The sequence below is a fragment of the Buteo buteo genome, chromosome 7 (genome assembly GCF_964188355.1).
Source record: "Buteo buteo chromosome 7, bButBut1.hap1.1, whole genome shotgun sequence".
Lineage (NCBI taxonomy): Eukaryota > Metazoa > Chordata > Aves > Accipitriformes > Accipitridae > Buteo > Buteo buteo.
The window spans coordinates 47,495,252-47,519,519 of NC_134177.1; the positions used below are offsets into that span (position 1 = coordinate 47,495,252).

General features: G+C 42.4%; 1 protein-coding gene across 3 annotated transcripts; it reads left to right on the forward strand.

Moving 5' to 3' along the window:
• The first annotated feature begins 1,743 nt into the window (after positions 1-1,743).
• SLC13A5 (solute carrier family 13 member 5) lies at positions 1,744-17,057 on the forward strand. Of its 3 annotated transcripts, none has more exons than XM_075033375.1 (12): positions 1,744-1,848; positions 4,748-4,876; positions 5,742-5,878; positions 6,299-6,531; positions 8,506-8,659; positions 9,864-9,986; positions 10,531-10,743; positions 11,521-11,642; positions 11,908-12,026; positions 13,277-13,438; positions 14,661-14,798; positions 15,533-17,057. In XM_075033375.1, exons 1-12 carry the CDS (start codon positions 1,744-1,746, stop codon positions 15,659-15,661), a joined length of 1,764 nt encoding a protein of 587 aa, XP_074889476.1. In that variant the 3' UTR covers positions 15,662-17,057. The 3 variants fall into 3 exon arrangements, with proteins under 3 accessions (XP_074889476.1, XP_074889475.1, XP_074889477.1); XM_075033374.1 differs by having other exon boundaries at positions 6,299-6,513; positions 8,488-8,659; XM_075033376.1 differs by having other exon boundaries at positions 6,299-6,513; positions 8,488-8,659; positions 11,521-11,592; positions 11,897-12,026.
• The last annotated feature ends 7,211 nt before the right edge of the window (positions 17,058-24,268 follow it).

Here is a 24,268-nt window from a genome sequence, read left to right on the forward strand (position 1 = left end):
TGTTCATGGCCTTTCTCCTTATTTTCTCTTTTCTGCACTGCATCTCATTTAAACAAGAAGACAGCAAATCGTATTTGCACTGGTCTATCAAAGTGAACCTTAGTACAACTCCTTTAGAGTTAACTCTTTGCATTTTCTTATTTAAGTGCTTGCCATCCTTTTTCTTTGTTGACTAGGGACCATTTTTTCATTGGAGACTGGCCACAAGAATGCAAGTTTTGGCCAATTCCCCACTTTCTGCTAGGCTTTGCACTGCTGTGAAGTTTCCTTTGTGTTGGTAAGTTACCCAGAGGGACTGCTGCTAAAGGTTTTGAAGATTTGGAATCCGTCCAGATCCGGTTGGCTACTATTTTCTTTAGTGGACATTCACTGCTTTTACAAACAGAACAGTAACATTGGAGTGTCTTGTTTTGAACTTCTGTCACTCAAGTTCCTCTGGTCAGCAGAGGACAAATAGTGCAAGCTGTAGTCAGAGCCACCTCATTACTTGCTGTGAAATCTGAAATTCATTATTTCTGTGAGTAACTGCTTGGTAAGACTGTATTAAGAGACTGTAGGATCAAAGTATCAAGGTATGATTTATGCTGCCTTCAGTTTCAGGTGGCTGTTGACATCCCAGAAGCAGAACCTAAAATATCAACAAATTATTTGTCTTTGGTCTAGTTTCCAGTCCCTCCAGTTGCTCCTTTCTGCCATCTTGATAGTCATTGCCACCCTTTCAGTAGTGCCATCACTTCTGATTCTGATTCTGTGGCTACACTGTAGACCAAATCACTGACATGAAGGGCATTAAAAAAAACCTTTCAAGTTAACCTTTCTGGGTTATTTTTAACCCAGATCGCAGACACACAATCCCTCAAAATAACAGGCAGTGAAAGACAGCCATGCATGCCTGCACAGACCTTTGTTTCGGGGAGACCCGCACTGTGGTTTTAACTCTCCATTTCCCTAAAGGAACTCAGTCCTTCCTCACCACCGTGTGAATGAGTGAGAGATGATCCTCCCTTGGCATCATCAGCACGTCCTGAAGGTCCAGCACCCGAGAGAAGCCGTGTGTCAGCACTCTGGTCACTGCATACAATATACATTATGAGAATCTGTGCTTGCCGGCAACTTTCTGTAGGCACTATCGGTGGGGAGATTTTTCTTAAAACATTCTCACAACTGGTGCGATGGCTCGATACGCAGCCGTCAAGCAGCTTTCCTTGTTCACAGAAGGTCTGCAGAAGCGTGAGCACAGAGGTGGACGTAAGGAGCGGGGAAATGCCCCACGTTACGTCCCGGCGCCCGCATGACGGAGGGGCCGGCGGGTCCTGACTTGGTCCGGGTCAGGCTGAGGCGATCTCCCGGGCGTCGGAGAAGGGGCTTGCGGACACGGCGTCCTCCTGGGCTGCCGCCGGCCGCCCGTGGGGACGGAGGGACGTCGCACGGCGGGGCAGGGGCGCCGGGCTGGCGGCAGGCCGCCGCTCTGCTGCGGCTCGCCCGCTCCCGGTGATCCGTGCCTGCACCGCTACCCGGCCGCCCGGCCCCCCGCCAGGGCGGGAGCGAGCCCGGTGTCCCGCCAGGGCGGGAGCGGCCGGCCTCCCCCCGGGCGCGGGCGGGCCCGGTGTCCCGTCAAGGGCGCGGGCGGGTCGTGTCGCCCCCCGCCATGTCCCTCCCGCCGCGGCCCCGCCGCCCCGTACTTAAGGCGGCAGCGGCGGGCGCGGCTCCTGCTCGCGCCCTGACCGTGTATCCCCGCAGAAGATGGCCCCGACGTGCTTGCGGCCCCTGCTGAGGTACCGGTCCTTCGCCATCCTCTTCCTCACGCCGCTGCTGCTGCTGCCGCTGCCGGTCGCCGTGCCGACGCCGGTAAGTGCCCGCGGGGCCCACGCGGGGAACAGAGCCCCCCCCCGCCCCGGGTCCGGCCCCTGCTACCCCACGGGAGCCCACCCCTCTGCCCCCGCCCGGGTCCGGCCTCTGCTGCCCGACAGCAGCCCGCCCCCCCCGCCTCGCCCCCGGTCTGGGCCCTGCTGCCCCAGAGCCCCGGTCCCCGCCGGCCGCACAGGGCCCTCTCCAGCCTCGCTGGGCACCCGGCCCGCTTGCCCGCCTCGCGCGGGGCCGTGCCGCGGGCACCCTGGGCAGCGCCGGCCACCCGGGCCGCCCTCGCCGCAGCATCTCCTTTGCCACCCGAGCGGGCAGCGCCCGACCCCCGTCAAGGCGGTTCCACTCCCCCGCAGTGGAACTGAAGCAGATCCTGCCTGCCGCCCCGTCCCTGAGGCGTTTCGGCCAGCCGCCCCGTCCCCGATCCCAGGCACGCGTGTTGCGGGTTTCGCTCCCCGATGGCCTTCAGGCGCTGGTGCTAGGCAGCCGGACTTGCAGAAGGAGCTCCGTGCCGGTCGATCTCTGTTCATCCTGGGGGCTGTGCCGCTGCCAGGACCTGGGGCTCCCACAGACCCAACCCATCTTGCGAATTAGATGCAATTCTTTGGGGGCCAAAGATAAATAGGTGCTTAACTGGCCCGCACGTTTAGAACTGTGTCTTGCATTACCTAGTAACGATGATGGCAGTGGACTGAATGACGGGACTTCTGTGTTCTCCAGCTCGCTCCGCTGCTGGGGCTCTGAGGTACTTTAAGGAGTGTTGCTGAGCGGCATTCTCCACCGGTGGTGCAGTCGGAAGCCGTGCATTGTCCGTTATGCAGCGATCGCAACAGGTTTTCAAATGCAATATCCTCCAATTCACATCCATCTTACTCCAGGGATGGTGATGGCACAACTCTCTTGCTTTCAGTGGAGCTATACCAGCATAAAATGGGAATAACCCAGTGAAGAGTTTGGTCTTCAATGTCTAGTAGTCTTCCTGGCAAAATGTGAAAGCTCAGTTTACAGTCTTTTAGCCTACTAGAGCTTTAGAGGCTATTCTAATGCTAAAACCAGTCTTTCTTCTGAGTGCCCCGTATTGCTCAGTGTATTTTCAAGTACAGGAAAATGTCATGCACATTTATGAACAAAATTGCCACCCATTCTGGTTTACCTGTCTAAGTAATGTCAGCCCTGCCTTTCAGTTGAATGCTGGTGCTTTATAGAAAGAGGAATTCCCAACAGTTAGGCACTACTTTGATCAGTTCTAGGAAAGATAATTTCCCTAAAAAAGTAAGTATGTCTTCAGTTTTCCAGTATTTGTAGGAATATTGTGTCATCAGTCTAATCTGGGAAATTACAGAATTTCACAATGGGAGAGTAACACTTGCATCATGACTGCTTTTCCAGCTCTCAGTGAGAAGGCAGGTCACTGTGTTTCTTGTCAACTGTACAGAGACACCAAAGAAACATTCTGTGACTGTTCCCATAAATCACAGGTAGATACAGGTATAGATACAGATATATATTTAATTCCAGATCTTTGATTGTTTGGATTGGCTGAGGCTGTTGGAGTTAATTTATAAACATGGTTGTATTTTTGAACTTCACATAAATTATTTACTCTCCACTCTACAAAATCAGTGTTTCTTCTGTATTGTGAATTTTACTCACTTAGGGTTGTTTATCTGTCTTTCATACTGGCAACAGATTAACCACAGTCAGTTCTAGCACTTAGTTACTGTGGCACAGCATAAATTGTATCATGAGCTCACATCATATTTAGTAAGGGAAGAGACTTAAAGAGGATCCGTCTGATATCTTTTAGTCTCAGAAGAAATATCTTTTTCAAAACTTGTGCTGTAATTAATCTCCTGGAAACCTGAAGAAAAAAAAAAAAGGTCAAATAACTTACAAAGGCTGTTTTCTGGCTCTTAAGCTTCTCAACAAAATGAAGGAAAACACACCCCTATTTATAAATATCACCTTACAGCAATTTTTAAATGTCACTGTAACACCATTTATTTTTGCAATAAAGTCTCATTTGTTGTATTAGAATAAAATCCTATAAACACATACTCTAAATATGAGCAAATTCTGAACTACAGAACACTGACTTAAGCTTTAAAACACTGTTTACTGTTGGCTAATGAATGCTTGCTTCTCCTAACAAATTTGAAAGTACAAACCAAGGAAGGCTGGGTTACAGAAATGCCTGCTCAACAGTATAAAAGACATGCTACAACATTTCTAATCTAGCGAATCCCCTTAGTAGGTAAGCACAGTATGATTTGGGAAAGTACTTAATATCTGTATCGTGCTTAGTCACCAAAAAAAAAAAAAAGGTAAAAGAGTTTTACTTTAAGAGTTACTTTAAAAAGTTATAACTTTTAAATTATTCAGTGATATAGTTTCTGGGCTCAGGTGTGTTACTGGACACACCTCGAAGACTTGTGGATTTCAGACAAGCTAATCATCCACACTGGGAAGTTTGGCCATCCACTTAAAAATAATTAACTCAAAATGGAAATGCCCCAATCTGCAAACACTATTAAAAATTCTTGCCTTCTAGATGTGAAACCTGCTTACCTCAACTGCCAAGAAGTAATTGCACACTGCAAACTGTGTACTTACCTAGTTGTGGAAGGTTTGTTTTTCTCACACCCTACATTTTGTGTGGGTGCATTAGAACAAACACTGTGGTAAAAAAAGATCTTTTTATGCAAGTGACTTCAGAACAAGGTTTAAAAGTACAAGTTTAAATCCTCATGTCTCTGCTACCTATTTGAGAATAACTTGCTAAGCTGCAGACAATGGAATGTTTGGGCCCGTTATAAGAGCTACCAATCTGTTTCTTATCTTTAAGAATAGTTTTCTGTGCTTAAATGTGTCTTCCATTATGTTGCAGGAGGCCAAATGTGCATATATCATCATCATCATGGCTGTGTACTGGTGTACTGAAGTGATCCCACTGGCTGTTACCTCCCTCATGCCTGTGGTATTTTTCCCTCTGCTTGGAGTTCAGAGCTCTAAATCAGTAAGGAACTTGCTCAATCTGGATCTGATACAGGGATATCTGCTGCTCTGATCCCCCATCAGTATTTAGCAAACAAGTCTGATAGGAAAGTGCACCAGTTCTGTGATGCTGTTTTTGAACATGTTGAGCAGTGTCAGGGCTCCTGTATGGGAAGATGCTGAACTAAATACACATTTGCCCAAAATGTTAAGGTTGTGGGGCTTGAGGTGGTAGAGGGGAAGGTCCGCTTCTGGGCCTGGATCCTGCTGGAGCATCCTACTAGTGCCAGCAGCTTGTGTGTTCATAACCCATCCCATAAGAGAGCATTGCTGACATATCCTCTGGGAGATTTCAAAATGCATGGGACGAACTTCTTCTGACAGGATAGACAGCATGATGCCAGCAAGTACACTGTGTCCCGTCTAAAGCTTATTCTGGCTGTTTGTGCTAGGGCTTTTGTCCAAGGGAGAGAGGCTGTACTTAGGTACTGTAGACCAGGTTCACTACTGGCCAAGAAGCTGGTAAGGGCAGGTGTGGTTACTAAAGGTGCTGAGAAATCCGTTTTGGAGCTCAGCATTTCTAGTACCTACAGAGTGCTTTGAGCCCCTAACAGTGTTTCATTTTGTACTTTATTAACTCCTGATGATCCAAAAAAGAAGGTTCATGATGTACAAAGAGCCCCTGCACTAGACAGTTCAGCACTTAAACAGGGGATCAAGGGTTCAGGAAACTGGAGGTAGCTCTGAGGCTACAACTGCCCCTTCTGCCGATGTTGGGATGGGGCCTGGTGCAGTAAACAGCTTTGAGAGGATGGAAGGCAAAATGTACTAGTGAAGCTGGCAAGAAGCAATATTGGGGGCCCTGACCTACCTTTTCTGTCTTTCAGGTGTGCTTGCAGTACCTAAATGACACAAATATGCTCTTTGTTGGAGGGCTGATTGTTGCAATTTCTGTTGAACAGTGGAATCTTCACAAAAGGATTGCGCTGCGGGTCCTGCTGATTCTTGGGGTGAAACCTGCACTGTAAGAGTATTACATTACTTCTTCCTTGCCTCTGTCAATTTAGCAGAGGCCTAGGGATGGTGTTTAACAATCAGCAGAGAAGGGAACCTTCAAGAACCTTTTTAGCTGCACTTGTACAGAGTTTCCAGAGGTGAAGTCTGGCAGCAGGAACAGTTTATCTGTCCTTTAGCCAAAACCAGCATCTGGCTAAATTCTAGATGCTTGCCATTGGGGACAAACTGATGACAGACTTAATCATGCACAGACTAAGGAGCTAAATGGCTTTCTGGGATTCCTTCAGTGAAGGTGGCAGAGCTGTCCTAGAAGGGAATCTGGCCCTGCTTTGTATTACTGGATACTACACACACCCCTGTCTGGGCTCTGCTCTCTAAATTACAGTGACTACAAAGCCTTCTCCTCTGCCTGTTCCTCTCTTTTCAGCCTCATGCTGGGATTTATGATAGTCACTGCCTTCCTCTCCATGTGGATAAGTAACACAGCCACCACTGCTATGATGGTTCCCATTGTCCAGGCTGTCCTGGATCAAATGGACAACACAGAGTATGATGTGACCATGATGGAACAGGCAACCGGGCAAACAAATACAGTGATTGAGCTGGAAGAAAAGAATGCATCAGATCCCACTTCAGTGCATGGTAAGGGCTTACTCAGCAGTGAGTTGATTCTAATGAAATTGCTATGCTGAGAGCTCCCTCACCTAGAAGGAGTTCTCTGTACCTTTTCCAAGGAAAGAAGATGGTAACCTGACTGAAAATCCCTAAATGCATGACATTTAGGTTTTACAAAACGGCTCCCAATTTTAGTGGCTGCCATTTTGTTATGCTTAATGCTAGATCACATGCAGATTGTTATGTTCTTTCCTTCAATGTGGGGTCATCCTCCCATAGTTTCCCTAGATTTAACTGCCTGCTCAGAGAAGTGAAAAGCTTATCCTGTGGGAAATATCATCCAACCCTGCAGCATCCCACTTTCTAAATCTTGTGATTATCAGTGGGGTTCCGCTTCTAAGCCATGTAGGAATGTTTGAAAAATTTTGTGCAAATTCAACCTGTTTTGGTTCTGGGGTTATAAATACCTCTTTATTGCCCAGATTGTATGTGGAGGTGGGGAGAAGAAAGATGAATTCTTTAAAAGCTACATCGAAAAGAGAAGCTGGTGTGACTCACAGTAGACAAACTATTCTTTTGAACATTTTAAAGTGTGATCTTACCCTGATGCTTGACTCCACAAGGTCCTTCTCTCAATGCTGTGGTTCTGCAGTAGCTTTCACCCAATTTGAACCATGCACACAAACTCAGTCCCTCTGATTTCACTGCTCTGCTGTACTGTTACAGAGGGCTATATTATTAAATACCATTAAAGATCAGATCTGTGGTGCCTTTCTTTTTCAGAGGAGGAAGGATTGTCTTGGGGATTTTCATAGAGATGTGATTTCACTGAATTAGCAAGTTGATCTGCCATGATTCTCTGTATGACTGTGTGCAAGAACGATGCAATGTCGGTAGTGCATACAGTGTCCCACATTTCAAGCCTTCTGCCTGGGACACACCATGCACATTTTCTGGCTTACATGTCCATGGAAGACACAGTGTAGAAGAAGGGTGTTTATGTGTGTCAGACACTGCTCTGTTATGAGATTGAATCATAGCTGCTGTATTTCTTTGGACCTTGGAGGTATAGTTTAGATACAACCATGATCTCTGCTTTTTGGTTGCTTCATTTCTTACCTCACTTGTGAAGGGAGAATGCACTATGATTGTGCAAAGCTCAGACACCATGTTTATGTAAAATGTGCAAGCCCTCAAGGATGCCAGTTGGTCACAGTGCTCTGTAAAGTTGCTTATTTCTAGCTTCCAAACAATTGTACTAAAGGTAAGTTTTCGTATTTGCAAATGCTCTTTTTAATGTTGATTCTTGACTCCCCAAATCAGACTTCTGCTCTAAGACCAGTAATAATTTGATGGTTTTCTGTCCACTTAGAAGGATCTGCTTGGCTTTGTTGACTAATTTATTTTAATGTGTAGTGAGGGTAAAAAATGTGTGCAGAAAATACCCTTTGCTATTGTTGAGTTGGTTGTAATTGCCATAAATTCACTGTCCTGCTCCATTAGTCCGGTCAGACTTCAAGATTAGACTCTGAACCTCAGAGAACAATGGACACAGCAGCAAAATTTCACGGCTGATGTAAACTGACATAACATATTGATCTTAACAGTTATGCCAGGCAAGATTTTGGTTTTGGGTGGGGTTTTTTTTGCCCATATTCACAGCTGTTAAAGCTAGTTGGGTTCTTACTGTGGTATTGGAATGGTTCCAGTGACTACAATATCTGGCTGGTGGTAAGCCTTTCTGTGAAACAGGGAATTACTGCTGAGAGACTGTGGCACTGATATGGACAACAGCATCCTTGGATCATGTAGACCCAGACTGTCAACCTCTCTCTTCAGCTCCTCATGAACATGAGTCCAAAGTATTTAGGGACATATCTGTGGTTTTCTGAATTAAAATAAATGGCATACACAAACTGGAAGCACTGAGCCTGCAGACTCTGTCATGAACTCTCTGCCTCCCTAACTTAACCTGAGGCAAGCTGTGTTCTTTGTGTCTAGTCATAAGCAATGGACAAGTCCCTGATGACCCCAGATCTTCTGAGGAAAAGAAAATGAGGAAGCGTATATGTAAGGGAATGACACTTTGTGTATGCTATGCTGCCAGCATTGGAGGGACTGCAACACTCACTGGAACAGGACCAAACATGGTATTGAAAGGCCAGATGAATCAGTGAGTCATTCTTGCTTTTTCTTTTACTTATACTATCTTACTGTTCCTGTGACCAACCAACTAGTCTTAGGTCACAGTTTCAGTTGCAAACTGTAAGCAATAACCAATCGATGAATTGAGGGTGAGGAATGTGTACGAAGTGATGGGCCTCATTTTTCTGCTTCAGCCTTTTTTTAGGCAGCTATGTGCTGGTATTATAGGTCTCCTGAGAAACTCGGAAGTACTTGCTGGTAATCGGCAGACAGCTGGTTGATCATGAGATACTGGTTCTTCTGCCTCCTCTTTTTCAACTGAAATGCAGCATATCAGCAGAGGAACTGCAGTGAAGAGCATCGGAAGAATGTATGATTAACTCTTCTCATAAGCACACCGAAGAGCAGGAAAAATAGTTTAGCCTCTCCTATAATATTATTCTTCCATGCTGTAGCTGTGGAAACTGTGCAGATACTGTTGTAAAGGAAAGGACTTATCCACAAAATACTCTCTTTGCTAAACTGAGTTTGGGAATTGATTTAAATGCAACCTGATCAACACTGAAAATATTGCAGACTCCACAACAGTCTCTCAAGATTGCTTCCTTCTGTTGGGAGTACTTCAGCCTCAGCTGCCACATTACCTGTTGGTTTTAATACCCAGCTGGAAATTTGCTATTGATATTTTTCCTCTGGTCATTATTGGTGGATGCAGGGAAGAACAAAAATTGCTGCTTTTAAAACACTGCCTTCATTCTTTTAAGCCAACTAGCAACTTTGTCTTCGATTGAAGTGAGCAGAAGTGCAGCTATTAATTTCAGGAAAGACAGTTCTTGCTCTCTTATTAGAATGAATGGGGAGAAAGAAAGAACATCCCATCTTGGGATAAATGAGCAGGCATGTTGGAAGTGAAAAGTACCTAGAATGTGTGGGAGATCTTTCAGCAGCACTTGCCTTACTGAGACCTAAAATATCAACATGAGCTCCTATATGAGCTCCTATATGCCTTAAAATAACATACAGGAAAAACTGAAGATCATTTAAGTTCTGCTCTGAAATCCAGGCTGCCTTCCTATTGACTTCAGTTAGGCTATGGATGTTTGCCTATGAATACTTGTAATGGTTGTCCTAGATTTACATGTATAATTGTCACTGTTAGCACATATTAAAGGCAGAGTAGGTTACTAAATGTTTTGACATTCATACAGAAATCTTTTTTCTTTTCTTTTCAGGTTATACCCCAACAATAATGATATTGTGAATTTTGCTTCCTGGTTTGGGTTTGCTTTCCCAAACATGATTCTGATGTTGATACTAGCTTGGCTTTGGTTACAGTGCTCCTTCATGGGACTCAAGTGAGTATTTAACTACATGATATTGTGTAAACCCCTCAGCTAATGCAGATCAGCTTACTGAGAAATCTGGATAAAACAAATGCACTGACAAGTTATTAATTTTGTAGCAGAGAGCAGTTCCCTTTCACAGCAGCTTTTGAGGTCTGGAAACCTTTTGTGTTCATGGGAGTTGCACTAAGGGAAAAGCTTTATGCATTCTTAATGTTCAGACAGAATTGCCTTTTTATTTTTCAATTTCACATCTGTGAATTTCAATGCTAGGAGAGCCAGCATATCTGTTTTGCTACCCTTGATTCAAAACTGAGTTTTCCATCTCAGGTTGCTCCAAATTGGGCAGAGACTTACATCCATTCATAGACACCATTCTTCTGTGAGAGCTGGGACGTCCCCATGAAATACTTTGACACTGTTGTAATTTCTTTGTTCCTGGCCTCTGCTGTAGTCTATGTCTGTCCCCAGGAGTGACAGTTTCAGAGTAGCAAGCATGTTAAATCCCTCTGGTATGTTAATACTTACAGTACGTTCTTCTCCCTTTTTCTTAAAGCTTTAAAAAAAGCTGGGGCTGTGGGACAGAAAGAACTGCTAAAGAAAAAGCTGCATACAACGTGCTGAAGGCAGAAATGAAGAAATTGGGCCCCATCTCTTATGCTGAATTCAATGTCCTCTTAATGTTTGTTTTGCTGGTTCTCTTGTGGTTTTCCAGACACCCAGGCTTTGTAAAAGGCTGGGCCACCAGGCTCTTCCCAGAAGGAGAAAAGTAAGTTTTTAGGGTTTTTTTCATCCTGTACTCTCTCGGTTGTGAATCAGATTCCCTTGCTCTTTCATTCCCTTTTGAGTGCAGGGTCATTCATTCCACCCTTATCTGAATTCACATGTTTGCTGAGCTTGATCCTATCACTTGTGTGTAAGATCACCAGTGGATCTATTGTTTGACAGTTTGTACTGCAATGAAGTCTGGAGACTGGGACATGGAGCAAGCTGAACCTCCTGAAGAAAGAGAAAATTCTGTAATGCTGGTCTCAGTCACACTGATGTACACATTAGTATTTTGTTTGTATGAGCACCAATCCATTGCGGTGTCATTTGAATATTTGGTAATATCACCTCTAAAAAATAGCTTAGAACTCACTGGGAAGTTGATTTGGTGCTTTGAATGGCTTCTTTGCACAATGTCTGTGGCATGTTAAGAACATAAAATGCATGATGGGACTATCCTTCAGGCTATTTCTTTACACATCTTTCTTTGAGATACAACTGTTGAATCTTGGCTTCACCACGGAGAAGGAACCCTGCTTCCAGGAGCTGTTGTCATCTGTGACTCTGGTTATTAATGTGTATTGTAGCTAGTTTCTTTTATTACTGCATTTGTGTTGTGGCAGGTCTGAGAGACCTCAGTCATGAACTAATGACCCATTTTGGTAATGTACAAGCCCCAAACAGGATGACAAAGAGCAATGACTGCAATGCTGGAAGGCAGCCATCTTCTAGGAGAAAGATGTTTATTTTCTAAGCTATATTCTCTTTTCTTCTCTAGGTATATCACTGATTCTGCTCCTGCTGTGTTTATTGCCCTGCTACTGTTTATCCTTCCTGCTAATAAACCCAAATTCATAGGCTGGAATCCAAGCATGTCTGACCCTGAACAGACTGAAGAAGGTATTTAAAAGAGGAATTGTAACATTGTGAAACAGTTAGCCACCTCCAGCTAACATGGCAGAAACATATACTGGATTTGCATGCAGTTCTTCAGGGTAGCTCACCCCCCCTCACTTCTTGGGCAGGGCTGGGGCGCAGTACCTGCTCATGTGTTTTACCCTTAGCCTGTGCAGCCTGTTAGGTCTTTCCCTAATATCTTCTAGAAAAGGAGACAAAATGTCTTCATTCTCCTAAAACATGTTCTGCTTTTCATTTCTCACTTCAGATATAAAAAAGCCATTTTTATCAGCCCCGCTGCTAGACTGGAATGTGGTTCAGAGGAAGATGCCCTGGAGCATTGTGCTGCTGCTGGGAGGAGGTTTTGCTTTGGCTGATGCAAGCGCAGTATGTCCTGACATCTGTTTTTCTCTGTCTCAAAGGCGAACTTCCCTGGTTTGTTATCTAGTCCTGTATTACTGGGCATGCACCCAAAGCCAAACCCAGTAGAGATGTTCAGATCTGGTGGCAGATCCAAATTAGCAAAAACTGGGAGGAGAGGTGAATGTTTGTGCCTCTTTTTCAGGAATTTATATGTTCTGACCAAATTTCTTCAATTTATCTTACGTCTTGGAGGCTGCTGGGTAGTTTGGGATCTTCACTGGCTGGACAGACCAGAAAAGCAGCCTTTCTTATTTCTGTTATCTTCCCAATCCCAGCCCTGGCTAGAAAAATAGAAGTATAGACAACACTTGTAAGATTTTCAGAACCATTTGAGGTTTGTTTAAAGGATATATATCTTCAGATTTAAACCAAACCACTACTGAAGTGGTCAGGAAGAAAATCATTGTGGTTAGATACCTTTCAAAATTGCATACAGTAGGGTTTCTTGAACTTCTTGTCAGTGGCTGTTGCCATGCACTGTACTGCATTCCATAAGCCCATGGTTTGATCCTATGTTCATAAATTCACAGAAAAGGCAGCTAAGTTCCCAAAACAGGAAAGAATCTTGAGGTGAACCATATTGCTTCCTTCATCACTGCTAAGATGCATCTAAATCAAAGCAAGCCTTAGCTATCAACAGTGCCATGCTTTGGGGAAATTCATATTCAGATCTAAGTTTTGCGGCTAGGTAGTTTTAAACCATGGGGCAAATGAAAGCTCTAGGGCTTTACATTCATCTACATACATCATACATACATTATTAAAGCTCCAGAGCATTAGAAGCCATCAAGTCAAAGGTTTTGTAAGCTGAGTCAATCACTGCCTATGTTCCTATGATAGAGCATTCATACAGCATCAGCATCTTCGGAAACCTTTGAAAAACATGCCAGGAAACTTCTGAGTGATACATTAAGCATTTGCAATCATCTCAGCAATAATTGTTTCTGTTTAGCAAAAACCCGTAATTTTGTAACCAAAGTGTGAGCAAGTATTTGGGTTCCAGAAAAATCAGGAAAGTGGGACTCAGTATTATGTCTAGTTGGCAAGGAATTTCTTTTAGTGTTTGTGACAGATCATTGTACTTTCCCGGATGGTATTTATATAATTCAGGAGTCACTTAGCATTATTTGGTAGAAATTTTACACATGACAAGTTCCCTGTTCATGAGCTAGGGGTTCTAAGCCTCACTAAACCCCACCTTTTTTTCTTTTCAGAACTCTGGGCTCTCAGCTTGGCTGGGTCACCAAATGACTCCACTAGGATCTATCCCACCGTGGGCCATTGCAACAGTACTTTCACTTATTATAGCTGTCTTCACTGAATGCACCAGTAATGTTGCCACAGCCACCCTCTTCCTACCTGTCTTTTCATCCATGGTAAGATTACTTCCATCCTGTTATCCTATCAACTGTGATATCAGAGTTAAACTGACAGTCTCTAGTGGCAAAGCAATATCGTAGTTATTGCCTTGAAAGTTGCTCTGATGTTAATCTGAAAGCCAGTATGAAACAGTCCACCTGACAGTATACCATAATGGCTAGTGATTTTAGCTGGTGTTCACTGCTATGTTTGCAGCATCATATGTAGATAGAAAGGGGGAATGCAAACTTTCTCCAATCTGCCCTACCTATATGCCTGAAGCCTGAGAACCAGCTTCTTGGAGGAAGAAGCTAATTCAGGATGCCTATCCCATGGCACCCTCACTGGAAAGAAAGCCAGTTCAAGCCTTCTGTAAGGTGTGTCACTTGGCCCTGGAGAAAGTGAAATGAGAGTCACTTTTTTAACACAGATCAACAAACATCAGTTACTTCTGGTCATTTTGTATTTGAACCATCAACTCAGAACTGGAAAAACACACACACAGAAAATCCAAACCAAAAAAAATCCAGCACTTAGTATTCATCCCTTGAATGGTTCCTTCATCTTCATGGTTTTATGCTAGAATACAGAAGGTAGTAGGCCTGACTGTTAGAAATGTGTCATTTTCCATAGGAAGCCAGAACAATTTTAAAACATATGGAGGAAAACCTGGTAAGTTTTGCTGTCTTTTCTGAGCAGAATTGAATCTGTAGCATAAAGGAAAAAATAGGTTACTTTGTTCTTTAATTTGGAAAGTACAACCACTTTATTCCACACCATTTCATCAAAGTAAAATTATCCCAATCAAGGTGCTGAGCTATTAGTGACTTAAATTGGCACTTAAGTTCTGAGTCCCACAGAGTTTATGTAACATCTAAGAGTGTACTCCATGTGCCTAGTAATTATAGTCCCATCCCTGTGTTACCCTGGCAAAAGTGTGGTCTGAGGTCAAAGAAAAGATTGTTGGATAAATTTGACCAGAACTCCAAATTATACCATAGAGCAAAACAAACAACAAGAAAGAATCAAGCATTGTTTTTAAGTATTGTGGGACAGGAAACAAGAGAAAAGTTATCTTTAACCACGTGTGGATTTCAGAATAAAATGCTTGTAAAGTACTCTGGTGATATAATACCAGGAAACAAAAATGAGCCTGTGTGTCTCAGTGGTCTGGGAAATGTTCTTTATGCTTTTCTTTTGGAACACTTCCAGTGTAATATTCTCTCCATTTCATTGCAGGCTGCATCTGTCAAGATCCATCCTTTGTATGTTATGCTGCCTGGTACTCTCAGTGCTTCCTTTGCCTTCATGCTACCTGTTGCAACACCACCAAATGCAATAGTGTTTTCCTATGGCCACATCCGTGTTTTGGATATGGTAAGATGATTGCCTGGTCTCTTATCTGAAGCTCTCCATTTCCTTTATCCTGAAATATAGTGAGAGTTTAATTTTCTTAGCCAAGTATTTCCAAAGTACCAGGAAGCCCTTATGGGACCCTATGTCCCTTTCTTATGCAGTGTTAATATTGCAATAAAGATTTGCATCTCTGAAGTAACAGTACCTTTCTCACAGGCTTTGGCAGACATGCAGCCCAGCCCAATTGAAATTAAAAACTGACAAGTTGTAAGTCTCTTAAACACTGAAAGGTTAAAACGCAGTCAGTGCTTTCCAGTCTTCTGGGGCTTTGGCGAGTGTAGCTGAAGCCTTGTTTCCACTGGAGCTGAAAGCAGAAGGTAACAATCAGTTGCCCTAGGCTCTGGTCCTCTGATTGCCTGCCAGACCACACAGTGCCAGGTTCTGTGCCGAACACCCAAACTTTATCAGTTCTCTAACCAGAGGCTTGAAGGGAGCAGAAGCTATTCTTTAACTAATAAGAGGAACTTGTACATGCCTTAAAGCTCCTAGACTAGTTATATAGCAAAATGTTCAAAGGCTTTGCACAGTGTGTTCCGTGGTATTTCCACCTAAGCAAGAACATAGGGCAGTGGGTACAATGGCTATTTCTGTGATTTATTTGACTGTCTTTCTTGTTTGTGTACAGATAGGCCTTTCTGCAATTTGCTGTGCTGGTGTTTGGTTATTGTTGTTGGTTTGGACTTTTGTCCTCACAGGTTAGATCTGGCATAGTAATGAACATCATTGGAGTCTTCTGTGTCACGCTGGCCATCAACACATGGGGAAGACCTATGTTTGAGCTGGACACATTCCCAACCTGGGCAAACAGCACAACTAACCAGTGAGCAGTGAAGAATTCACATGTTAAACAAGGAAAGGACCCTTAATACTACTCCCTGTTGCCCAAAGCCCTATAGAGAGTCTCATCACCACTTCAGATCCAATGTCAGGTGTTTGCTGCCTTCCAGGAGTCACACATCAGTTCAGGCATGAACCAAGTCAAATTTATTCCGGTCGTGCTGGAGCCAAAAGTGCTGTTTAATTACATAACCCTAAGGATCATGTGTCTGGATCATAAGTATGATCAAGTGATCCGTTGTACCTCCAATCAAGGTCAAGATTTAGAATTTATTGAACTTTAAATAAAGAGAGGGCAGGCTGTTGTATCAAATGGTTTGAACTATAGTATTACTGGTATGTACTTGTAAATCATTAGCATTGAACACTGCACTCAGGCAGGGGCTGAAAATTCATTAACTGTTATATCCACAAGTCAGCAGCTGTGCAGAGAAATCCCTGTTGTCACTTGTCTAGTGAAAGAAGGGTTATGTTATGTTATGTTATGTTATGTTATGTAATGCTATGCTATGTTATGTTATGTTATGTTATGTTATGTTATGTTATGTTATGTTATGTTTTAGTCAGGCCTCAACCATGTGGTGGAATCCTTACAAGTCAACATCCAACCCATTTTCCATAGCCTTGTTTTCACTCCCAAATCTCACTGCATTTAGACACCCTTATTGAGAGTTGAGATACCATAATTCCATGCTGGTCATGATTCAGCTGGTGTCTTGGGCAATGATGAGTTAAGGCTGGCTTTGTGTTTCTTGCACTGTGGCACTGGCAGAGCCAGGAGCCTTTCCCTCTCTCGGCCACAGGATGTGGTTTCACATGCCAACCAGTGTTTTGTTAGTGCCAGCCTGGAAATGGCCTACAGGACTTCACACCTATTGTGAAAGTTCCTGGATTAGACCCTGATGTGCCTTATTAATTAACTGGAATTTTGGAGTGGAGACAAGGCATGAGAAAGGCTCCAATTAAAGGCCTTGTAAAAATTTAGGGGCTCAGGTATTAGGGCTTGTGCTGGCAGACAGCAATGGGAGTTGTCTTGTATACTTTGGAATTCAGGTCCTGTGAGAAAAGTGTTTTGTAGCACTTATGTAATTTCTGAAGCAGAAGTGGTCTACAGAAAGATTGGTGTTGGACTAGGTGTATTTTGTCAGTGGTATATGGATGCTTTTCATTCAGCTCTGGAGATGAAATTGGGTGGGAGGTAAGGCAGTGTGTTACAGTGGAGACGTCTGTGGGCATGACATGAGTTCTGCTCCCAGACTTGCTGTGCAGCCTCACACAAGTCAGTTCACCTCTTTTTGCCTCAGTTTCCCCTCCTGAAGAAGATGTCATGGTACCTATCTACCTCACAAGGGTGTTGTGAGGACATGAGGATCAAATTCTGCACCCAGGATGATTTCCCACTTCAGGATAAGGGGTGCAAGGTAGAAGTTATAGAATCACATAGAATTCTGGCCAGAGAATTCTCACCAGAAGATCTGGCCTCTAGCATAGTAGTGTGTGTAGGATATTTAATAGTTTTGTTATTAACGTGAATGTTGTTTATACAACTGGAAAAATACTCACATTTTTGTCTTTAAAAGTGAAGAAAGTATTTATCCACAAAATGACAAGGTGCTTTTCTGAGCAGAAAACTACTTCAAGAATGATTCGATTTTTGTGCCTTTATCTTCTTTGCTCTTTCAAGGTGCCGGGCACCATAACATTTCTGCTGACTGTTGTTCCTGTGTGCTTCCAGTGGCACCCTGTCTACCCAGCTGGCTGCATGTGGTGCAGGCTCATACCTCTTCCATGGAATGGTGGAGCATGTGGATAAACACTGTTCCACTTGCAGAGTCTATCTAAGGAAGAGGCCTGTTCTAGTGCCAAGAAGTGGCTTGGTCACAGGCATTTGTCACCACCTGAAGCTTATCACAGTATTTGTTTGAAGAAATTGAAAACAGGAACAGTTAAGCACCTTCTGTGCTTTGGCAGTCACCACTTAATGCTGATTTGCATCTGTAGGTATCTAAACGCATTTGAGAAAGGGACTTTTTCTGCCTTCTGATGGGCTTCACAGTATGAGCACATTTCACCACTGCCAGGTAATTCACAGTGCTTGCTCTTCACTGTTGCAAATAACATACAGTGGATCTTGCATGGGTGGGTAACACTGAGCTTGCCTGTCTCAATTCATGCAGATGAAAACTCCTCTAAAACCACTTTCAGCTAAAAGCCATAAGACAGACACTTCCCTCTCCCATTTGCAGAAAGGAATGTTCTGAAAGTTTCTTGAAGGGGAGAAAGTGCCCTCATCTCAACTAGGAAGAGCTTCCTCTGTGGCTGTGCAAGTAGAAAACAAATGTTATTTTCATCAATGGTCACACAGGGTGATTTATTGACAGGAGTGCCAGGGCAGGGGGAATATACACATGGGGTAATAAAGAATGCTGGTTTTATTATAACTGTGGTCTATTTGATGTGTCACCTCTCTGTCCTGTTAATAGCAAATGTTTCTTTCTGAGACACTTTTATGACATCCTGTGATTGATTTGTATTTAATTTAAATGGGAGAGTTGCAGAATTAGAGCCTGCCAAATAAAAAAATTACTAGAACTGTCTCGTCTCTGGCATGGATTGTTTCCTTTGCAACAAAGTGGACCGCTTGTTTCTACATTAGCTTCCACTGTAGCATGGTATTGCTCCATTAAGATCCAGGATGGTACACACCATAGAGAATCAGTACAAAGCAGAGATTTGCCTACTGCTTTAAGTACCTTCAGACCTATATATCAATGGTTCCTTCTCTTTCCTCAGCTAAGTGATAACTCAAGTTTCCATTTCTGAAAATGCTCAGGTGGGACCAAATCAGGTGGCATACCCTACAAGCTGTCTCATTCATTTCAGAGTAAAAGATTTTAAGAATCTAAGAAACACAACTAGTTTTTAAGAATTTATCTTATCTTGTACAAACTCTCCAGTATAAAAGACACAGACAGGCTTTTATTCAGCATCAAGCATGCATGTCGTCCTGTTCCAATGACCAAAGTAAACATATGTGTTATTTACAATGGGTAATGCAAGGACAATTGCTTTGTTACTGGAGCTCGGTTACAACCCCTTCCAGCATTGCAGGATAAGTATCGTGATAGACTCTTGTCTTGCATGGCATTTATTTTGCTTCTCATCAAAGGGTTTTTGTCTTAGGTGTAAAAGTTGTGATGGTCCTAAGGTAGTGGCCTAAAGGAATCCCTGTGTCCCCCACTTCAAAACATGCACCACCAGCGCCAACAGAGAACATGGGAGGATCTTCAGTGTGGACTTTGTCAGGACAGGTTACTCAGCCTCACTGAACTAGCAAACGTTTCCTGTTTTATCGTATGTGGGCAGAGTGTGATTCCTAGTGGTTAATGGGTATGTCAGCTGTCCAGCTGGCATAACAGCAGGCAGTGCTGCCTATAAGGAGCTAAATTAATGCTTTCCAATTTTCTGTTCACTCTCTATAGAATGACCTTGACTTTTCCTTTCTTCTCTCAGAATACGATGTTGCTAACACTGATTCTGCAAATGTTGAATGTCTCAAATCTGCAGAATCATGATATGGGCTGCTATTATACAGGGTATGTTCCTGCTAGTTCATGTATCTGTGTGCAGGCTTATTCCCACAAAGGACTGGCTGTTTGGGAATGGTTACGTATGTGTGAATGTGTTAATGAATGACCAAACTACAGGAAAGCATACAAAGGGAGGACAAAGGTATTTCCTGCCTTTGTGTGGAACATCCAGATCTGTGGAAGAGAGAAGAAAAAACTTTCAGCATTCTCTATATGATCTAGAAGTCACCAAGCTGAAAAAAGCACCCAGACAGAAATAGACTCAAGCTTAATGTGGATGCAAAAGTCATCCCCTTTTCTCTTAAGTACACGTATGTTCTTCTTTGGCCTACTGTAGAGATCCTGACCCCTAAGTTTGAAGTAGGGCTATGTCATGCAGGTCACCTCATTGGTTGGTGTCATCCACTGAATTCAGAGGAGCGGGTAGTTCATTCCAGCTGAGTTCTGATCTCAGTTGAACTCAGTCTTTGGTTTATTCAGACCTTGTTTTCCAGCTCAGGTATGTTATCACTTGAAAGAGCAATAACCTGGTTGTAGCCAAAAAAACATTTGCTGACAATGTGTTGGAATTGGACAATTGGTGAAAATCAGCCCAGAAAAAAAAATAGATCACTGAATTAGTCATAGCCAAAATCCAGCAGTGATTCCTTAACACAAAAGCACTGCTTCCTTTTTAGTAATGACATATCGTATACATTTTTACTTACTTCACATCTTTTTTTTCCTAAATATCTGTGCTAAATATGGAAAGAGGTGGGTGGTAATGAATCCTGAACACTTAGATCAAGTGACAGATAGTTTTCACAATGTTTTCCTAGTCTGGCTGAATAAACATGTGGCTTTAGCACAGTGCTCACTGTTTGTGTCACTGTGAGGTCTCCAACACTTTCGTGTATTGCAGCACAATCCCAGCAGCCCACTGCTGGACACTCGCTAGGCTTGGCATTTATCTGCATGATTTAATGGCAGGATGCTGGTTTTCCTCTGTCCCGAAGAACCGTGCCAGTGGCAGCTCTTCTGCATCAGATCAGACCTTCACTTTCATGTGTCTTTGCTGGACCCTTTGTGAGGAGTCTGTGCTATTAAAGAGGACTCTGTCATGCACCACAGACTGCATCTGCTTTGCAAGACATGACTGAAGATGTTCCTGTCCTTGAGCAGAGCACTAAATCTCCCTGGGCCTGGTGGTCTTACACAGTTGTCAGCTCCGCAGAAGTATTTGCAGAATACAACAACTTGATAGTGCCAATTGCTACAGGTCAATATTAATGACAAAACCAGCACAATGAATAATAATGTTGTTATCCAAAGCCTAAAAATAGTGTCTTAGGAAACCTAGTCTCATAACATAGTTTCATTTAAATAACTGTGGTAGAGAAGGGGAGAAATTTGTAAAAAAATTGTATTGTAGAGGAGGGTGCTAGTTTTACTGTTTTATTCATTACTAAGATTCATTCTTTACTAAGATTTTGATTCTAACATTTCCTGTATAACTCTGTGGCTGTCCAGTTAGAGTTATTATGGATAGATTTTATATCTCCTCAGGTCTTGCTTTATATCCTGCCAAGATTTTTCACCTGCAAAACTGGCAGGAGGCTTTTTCATGTACCTTCTTCTGGACAGCCATCAAAATTCAGCTTCTGCTATCAACAGAACACTCAGTGAAGGAAAAAAGAAAGTTCCTAGAAGGTTGATAAGCATTTTTTGAAGACTTGTATCTACATATTGGTTACCTAAAGATTGCTTACAGATTTTCTGGACTCAGCATTTTACACCACTGTCTTGTAGCTAATAAACAACAACATGAAATGACCCTTTATTGTACTCTGGTGATATACTCTGTTAGAGTTTCTTTTTTTTTGTTTGTACCTATAACTGTTTTGTTTTAATGGGCAACCATCCCCTTTATTTTTCAGACTGAGATCTATTGAAATCCTCATATCTAGGAGGTCTTCAGTAGGGTTGCACTGACTCCACCCAGCTGACAATCATTGTGTTTGGGCTACTAAGGCGAACTGCTTTTCTGATGCCAGCAAGTTCTGTGTGTGCTATGCTTTGCTTATACTTTTATACATATATGTATGTATACATATTATATATGTAATATACACATATAGAGAGAGTGAGAGGAAGTTCTGAGTGTTTCATGTGAGTCTAGGTTGCTTAAGAGTACGTGTATAAACTAGTCTGGGAAACTGTGTGAAGAGACTTTTGAAAGTATACATATTAAAGGGAGACAGTGTGAATGTAAAGCAAAAAGCCAGAAACTGGTTTATTAAGGCTTTTTTTGGACCCTATTTGAACTATAAACAAGTTGCTTAACTTTTCTATCTCAGTCTGAAATATTGTATTTCATGCTTATCAACCTGTAAAACTAGTTAGAAATATGTCCTGCTAATTCATGCATGAAGACAAAAATTAAATTATTTGCCTAACTAATGAATAATGTTGCTAAACTATGTTGCTAACTATGTTGCTAAAGTCTGTCATTTCAATCAAATTGTATGAAATTTGCTGTGATTCTTGAAGTTCTACCTCTTTGAGTCATGTAGGAATCCCAACTTTTCTTGGAAAAGCAATAAGGAAGCCTAAAGCTGTGACAGGATGGGAGGAAAGTCTTTGAATATCGACTCTAAAGCCTCAAAACTCAGAACTTAATAGGAACTCACTGTTTCAGTTTTGAATTACTTAGTTTTGAATGCAGACTTGCAATTTTGAGGGCTTGGCTTGTGATTTTGTGCAGCAATTTGCAGTGCGAAGCAATACAGAGCCTGTGCTGATAGAATGTGGCATTTCTTGTCTATTACGTGTATTGTTTCCTGCTTTTCCCCTTGTTAAATTCCTGGGCCATTTGTTGTACTTGCACATGAATATAAGCCTAAAAAGTAAACTATATTTATCAACTGACAGTTCCTTTATCTTTTTGTAGTAGATTTCTCTCAGATGCTTTGTTATTTAATCTGTGGTTTAGCATTCCAGTGTAGTAACTGTGAACTCATATGCTGAAAATAATACCTATCATGTGCTTTTGCATGGCTAGTTAATACCTGTAGCTTTTCATGGTGAAGGAAAATGTGCTTCTTCCAGAGGAAAATTCTAAGGGATTTCTGCGTCCTATATGGAATAGAGGTAAGTACAGCCCCCACCATTTGGAGGCACAGAGTAAAAGGTAGGCATACCATGCTGCTCTGAGGTGATTAGGAACCGCTTAATAAGATGTTTGGTAGCTCTTTAAAAATAGAGATGACTATACTGAAACTATTTTTTGCCCATTTAGGTTTTTCTGGTGCACTAAGTCAATAGTTGCCCATTCATTATGGTGTAAATGTGGACTGTAGGTTCTGGTCATAAGAAAGAGACTGTTTCTTCTGTAAGAAAAAAGGTATTCTCCTTCCCATATTTACTTCAGTACTTTATTTACCCACGTGAAATTATTTGCCAGCCTTATTTGGCATGCAGCTCTTCAGTGAGTTTTCATAAACTGTTCCAGGTCAGAATGTGAGCCTCATTACAATGTTCATAAAATGTTTTTTTTTTTTATAGACAAACCATATTCTTGAAAGAATGTTCCAGATACTAAAACTAGTTTGTTGTAATTTCATTTGTGAACTATTCTTTGTGAACAATAACATAGGTTGGGTCTTAGCAAATATTTTAGCAAGCCAGTTGAAGATCAAATTTTCCACCAGAAACAAAGTTAACAAAATCTTTCAATTAAAGAATTATTATTTCTGGAGCAAGTACCTATTTTACTTCAATATGTTGTCTTGGCTATACAGTCAAAAATCAGAAACCCAGGATTTTTTTGTGCACATGACTAAGAATTTCCTCGGGGAAAAAAAAGGGGGTGGGGGGTGCAGAACATAGGACACTTTAGCTCCCCTTTGAATAACAAAAACTGGGGAAAAAACAACATAAACTTTCCTGGGAGCATCCTACACACACACACAGTTGTCTTATGATGCCTCATGACAGAGCTTACCTGTGACTGTTTTCATTCATATCTGTCTACACATGTAAGTCAGATCAATACAGAGCAAATCTGAATATGTCACCCTAGGATACTGAAAATACACAAGTTAAAATCACCCCTCTGGGGGCTCATATTGGGGAATAGCCTCACCCGTGTTTGAAGGGTGGTCAAATAAATAAATCTTGAATTTTTTGGCAGGTGATCTTGGTCCACCTCTTTCATTTTGTTTTGTTTTGGTTTGGTTTGGTTTGTGTTTTGTTTTGTTTTGGGGTGACTTAAATTGATGATGACCAACATTCCAGGAGTTAATTAGGTGCGGGTGTCCTTCATGAAACACCTCTCAGGTCTTTGCTAATTTATATGTCTCACTGCAGCAGTTATCCTAGCTGTATGGAGTTCCTCTGTTCCACTCTACTACACTGCACTGAATTTGAACTGATCCTTTAGAAGGTTGGGGTCTGCACAATAAATTAAGGTCAGAATTCTCTGCCTCCTGAGGAATGTTTAATGAATGGAAATTACAAAGGGTAAGTGTTTGGGGTTTTTCTTCTGCTGTAGCTTGATGCCCCATAACAGCAGGACTCAAAATATCAGAAAAAGACCCTATTAAATACTGGGAGGCATGAATGCCTATAATTATTGATGTTATGCAGATGAGAGCTCTAAGTTCTTACACTTTGTGAAACATTTGTAAAGCTTGTGTAGCAGGGTCACTGTAAATAAAAGACTGCACACTATAAAAAGCCTCTAGCAGTGAGAGTGCTGGAGCTGTTGCAGTAAAGTTCTACCAGAAAGAGCCTGTAACAATGCAGCCTGGAAACCTCCTCACTAAGAGATTAACCAAAGATGTACATTATGTCTGGACAGCTATGCTAATACTTACTACTGCAATTCTTGCACTCAGAAGGTGGCGGCAAGTAATTTTAGGAATAAAGACCTTTTTGACTATTCTTCCAGAACTGGGAATAGATTCCAGGAATACTACTGTTCAAAGTGTGTGCAGGACCCATGTTGTTCTCCTTTCTTGTCAC

Bases quoted from the DNA above. Each gene is read 5' to 3' on its own strand.
- SLC13A5 (XM_075033375.1), top strand. From the start codon at position 1,744: ATGGCCCCGACGTGCTTGCGGCCCCTGCTGAGGTACCGGTCCTTCGCC. The intron at 8,660-9,863 runs GTGAGTCATTCT...TTTTCTTTTCAG, and splicing joins TTGAAAGGCCAGATGAATCA to GTTATACCCCAACAATAATG. The intron at 13,439-14,660 runs GTAAGATTACTT...ATTTCATTGCAG, and splicing joins TACCTGTCTTTTCATCCATG to GCTGCATCTGTCAAGATCCA.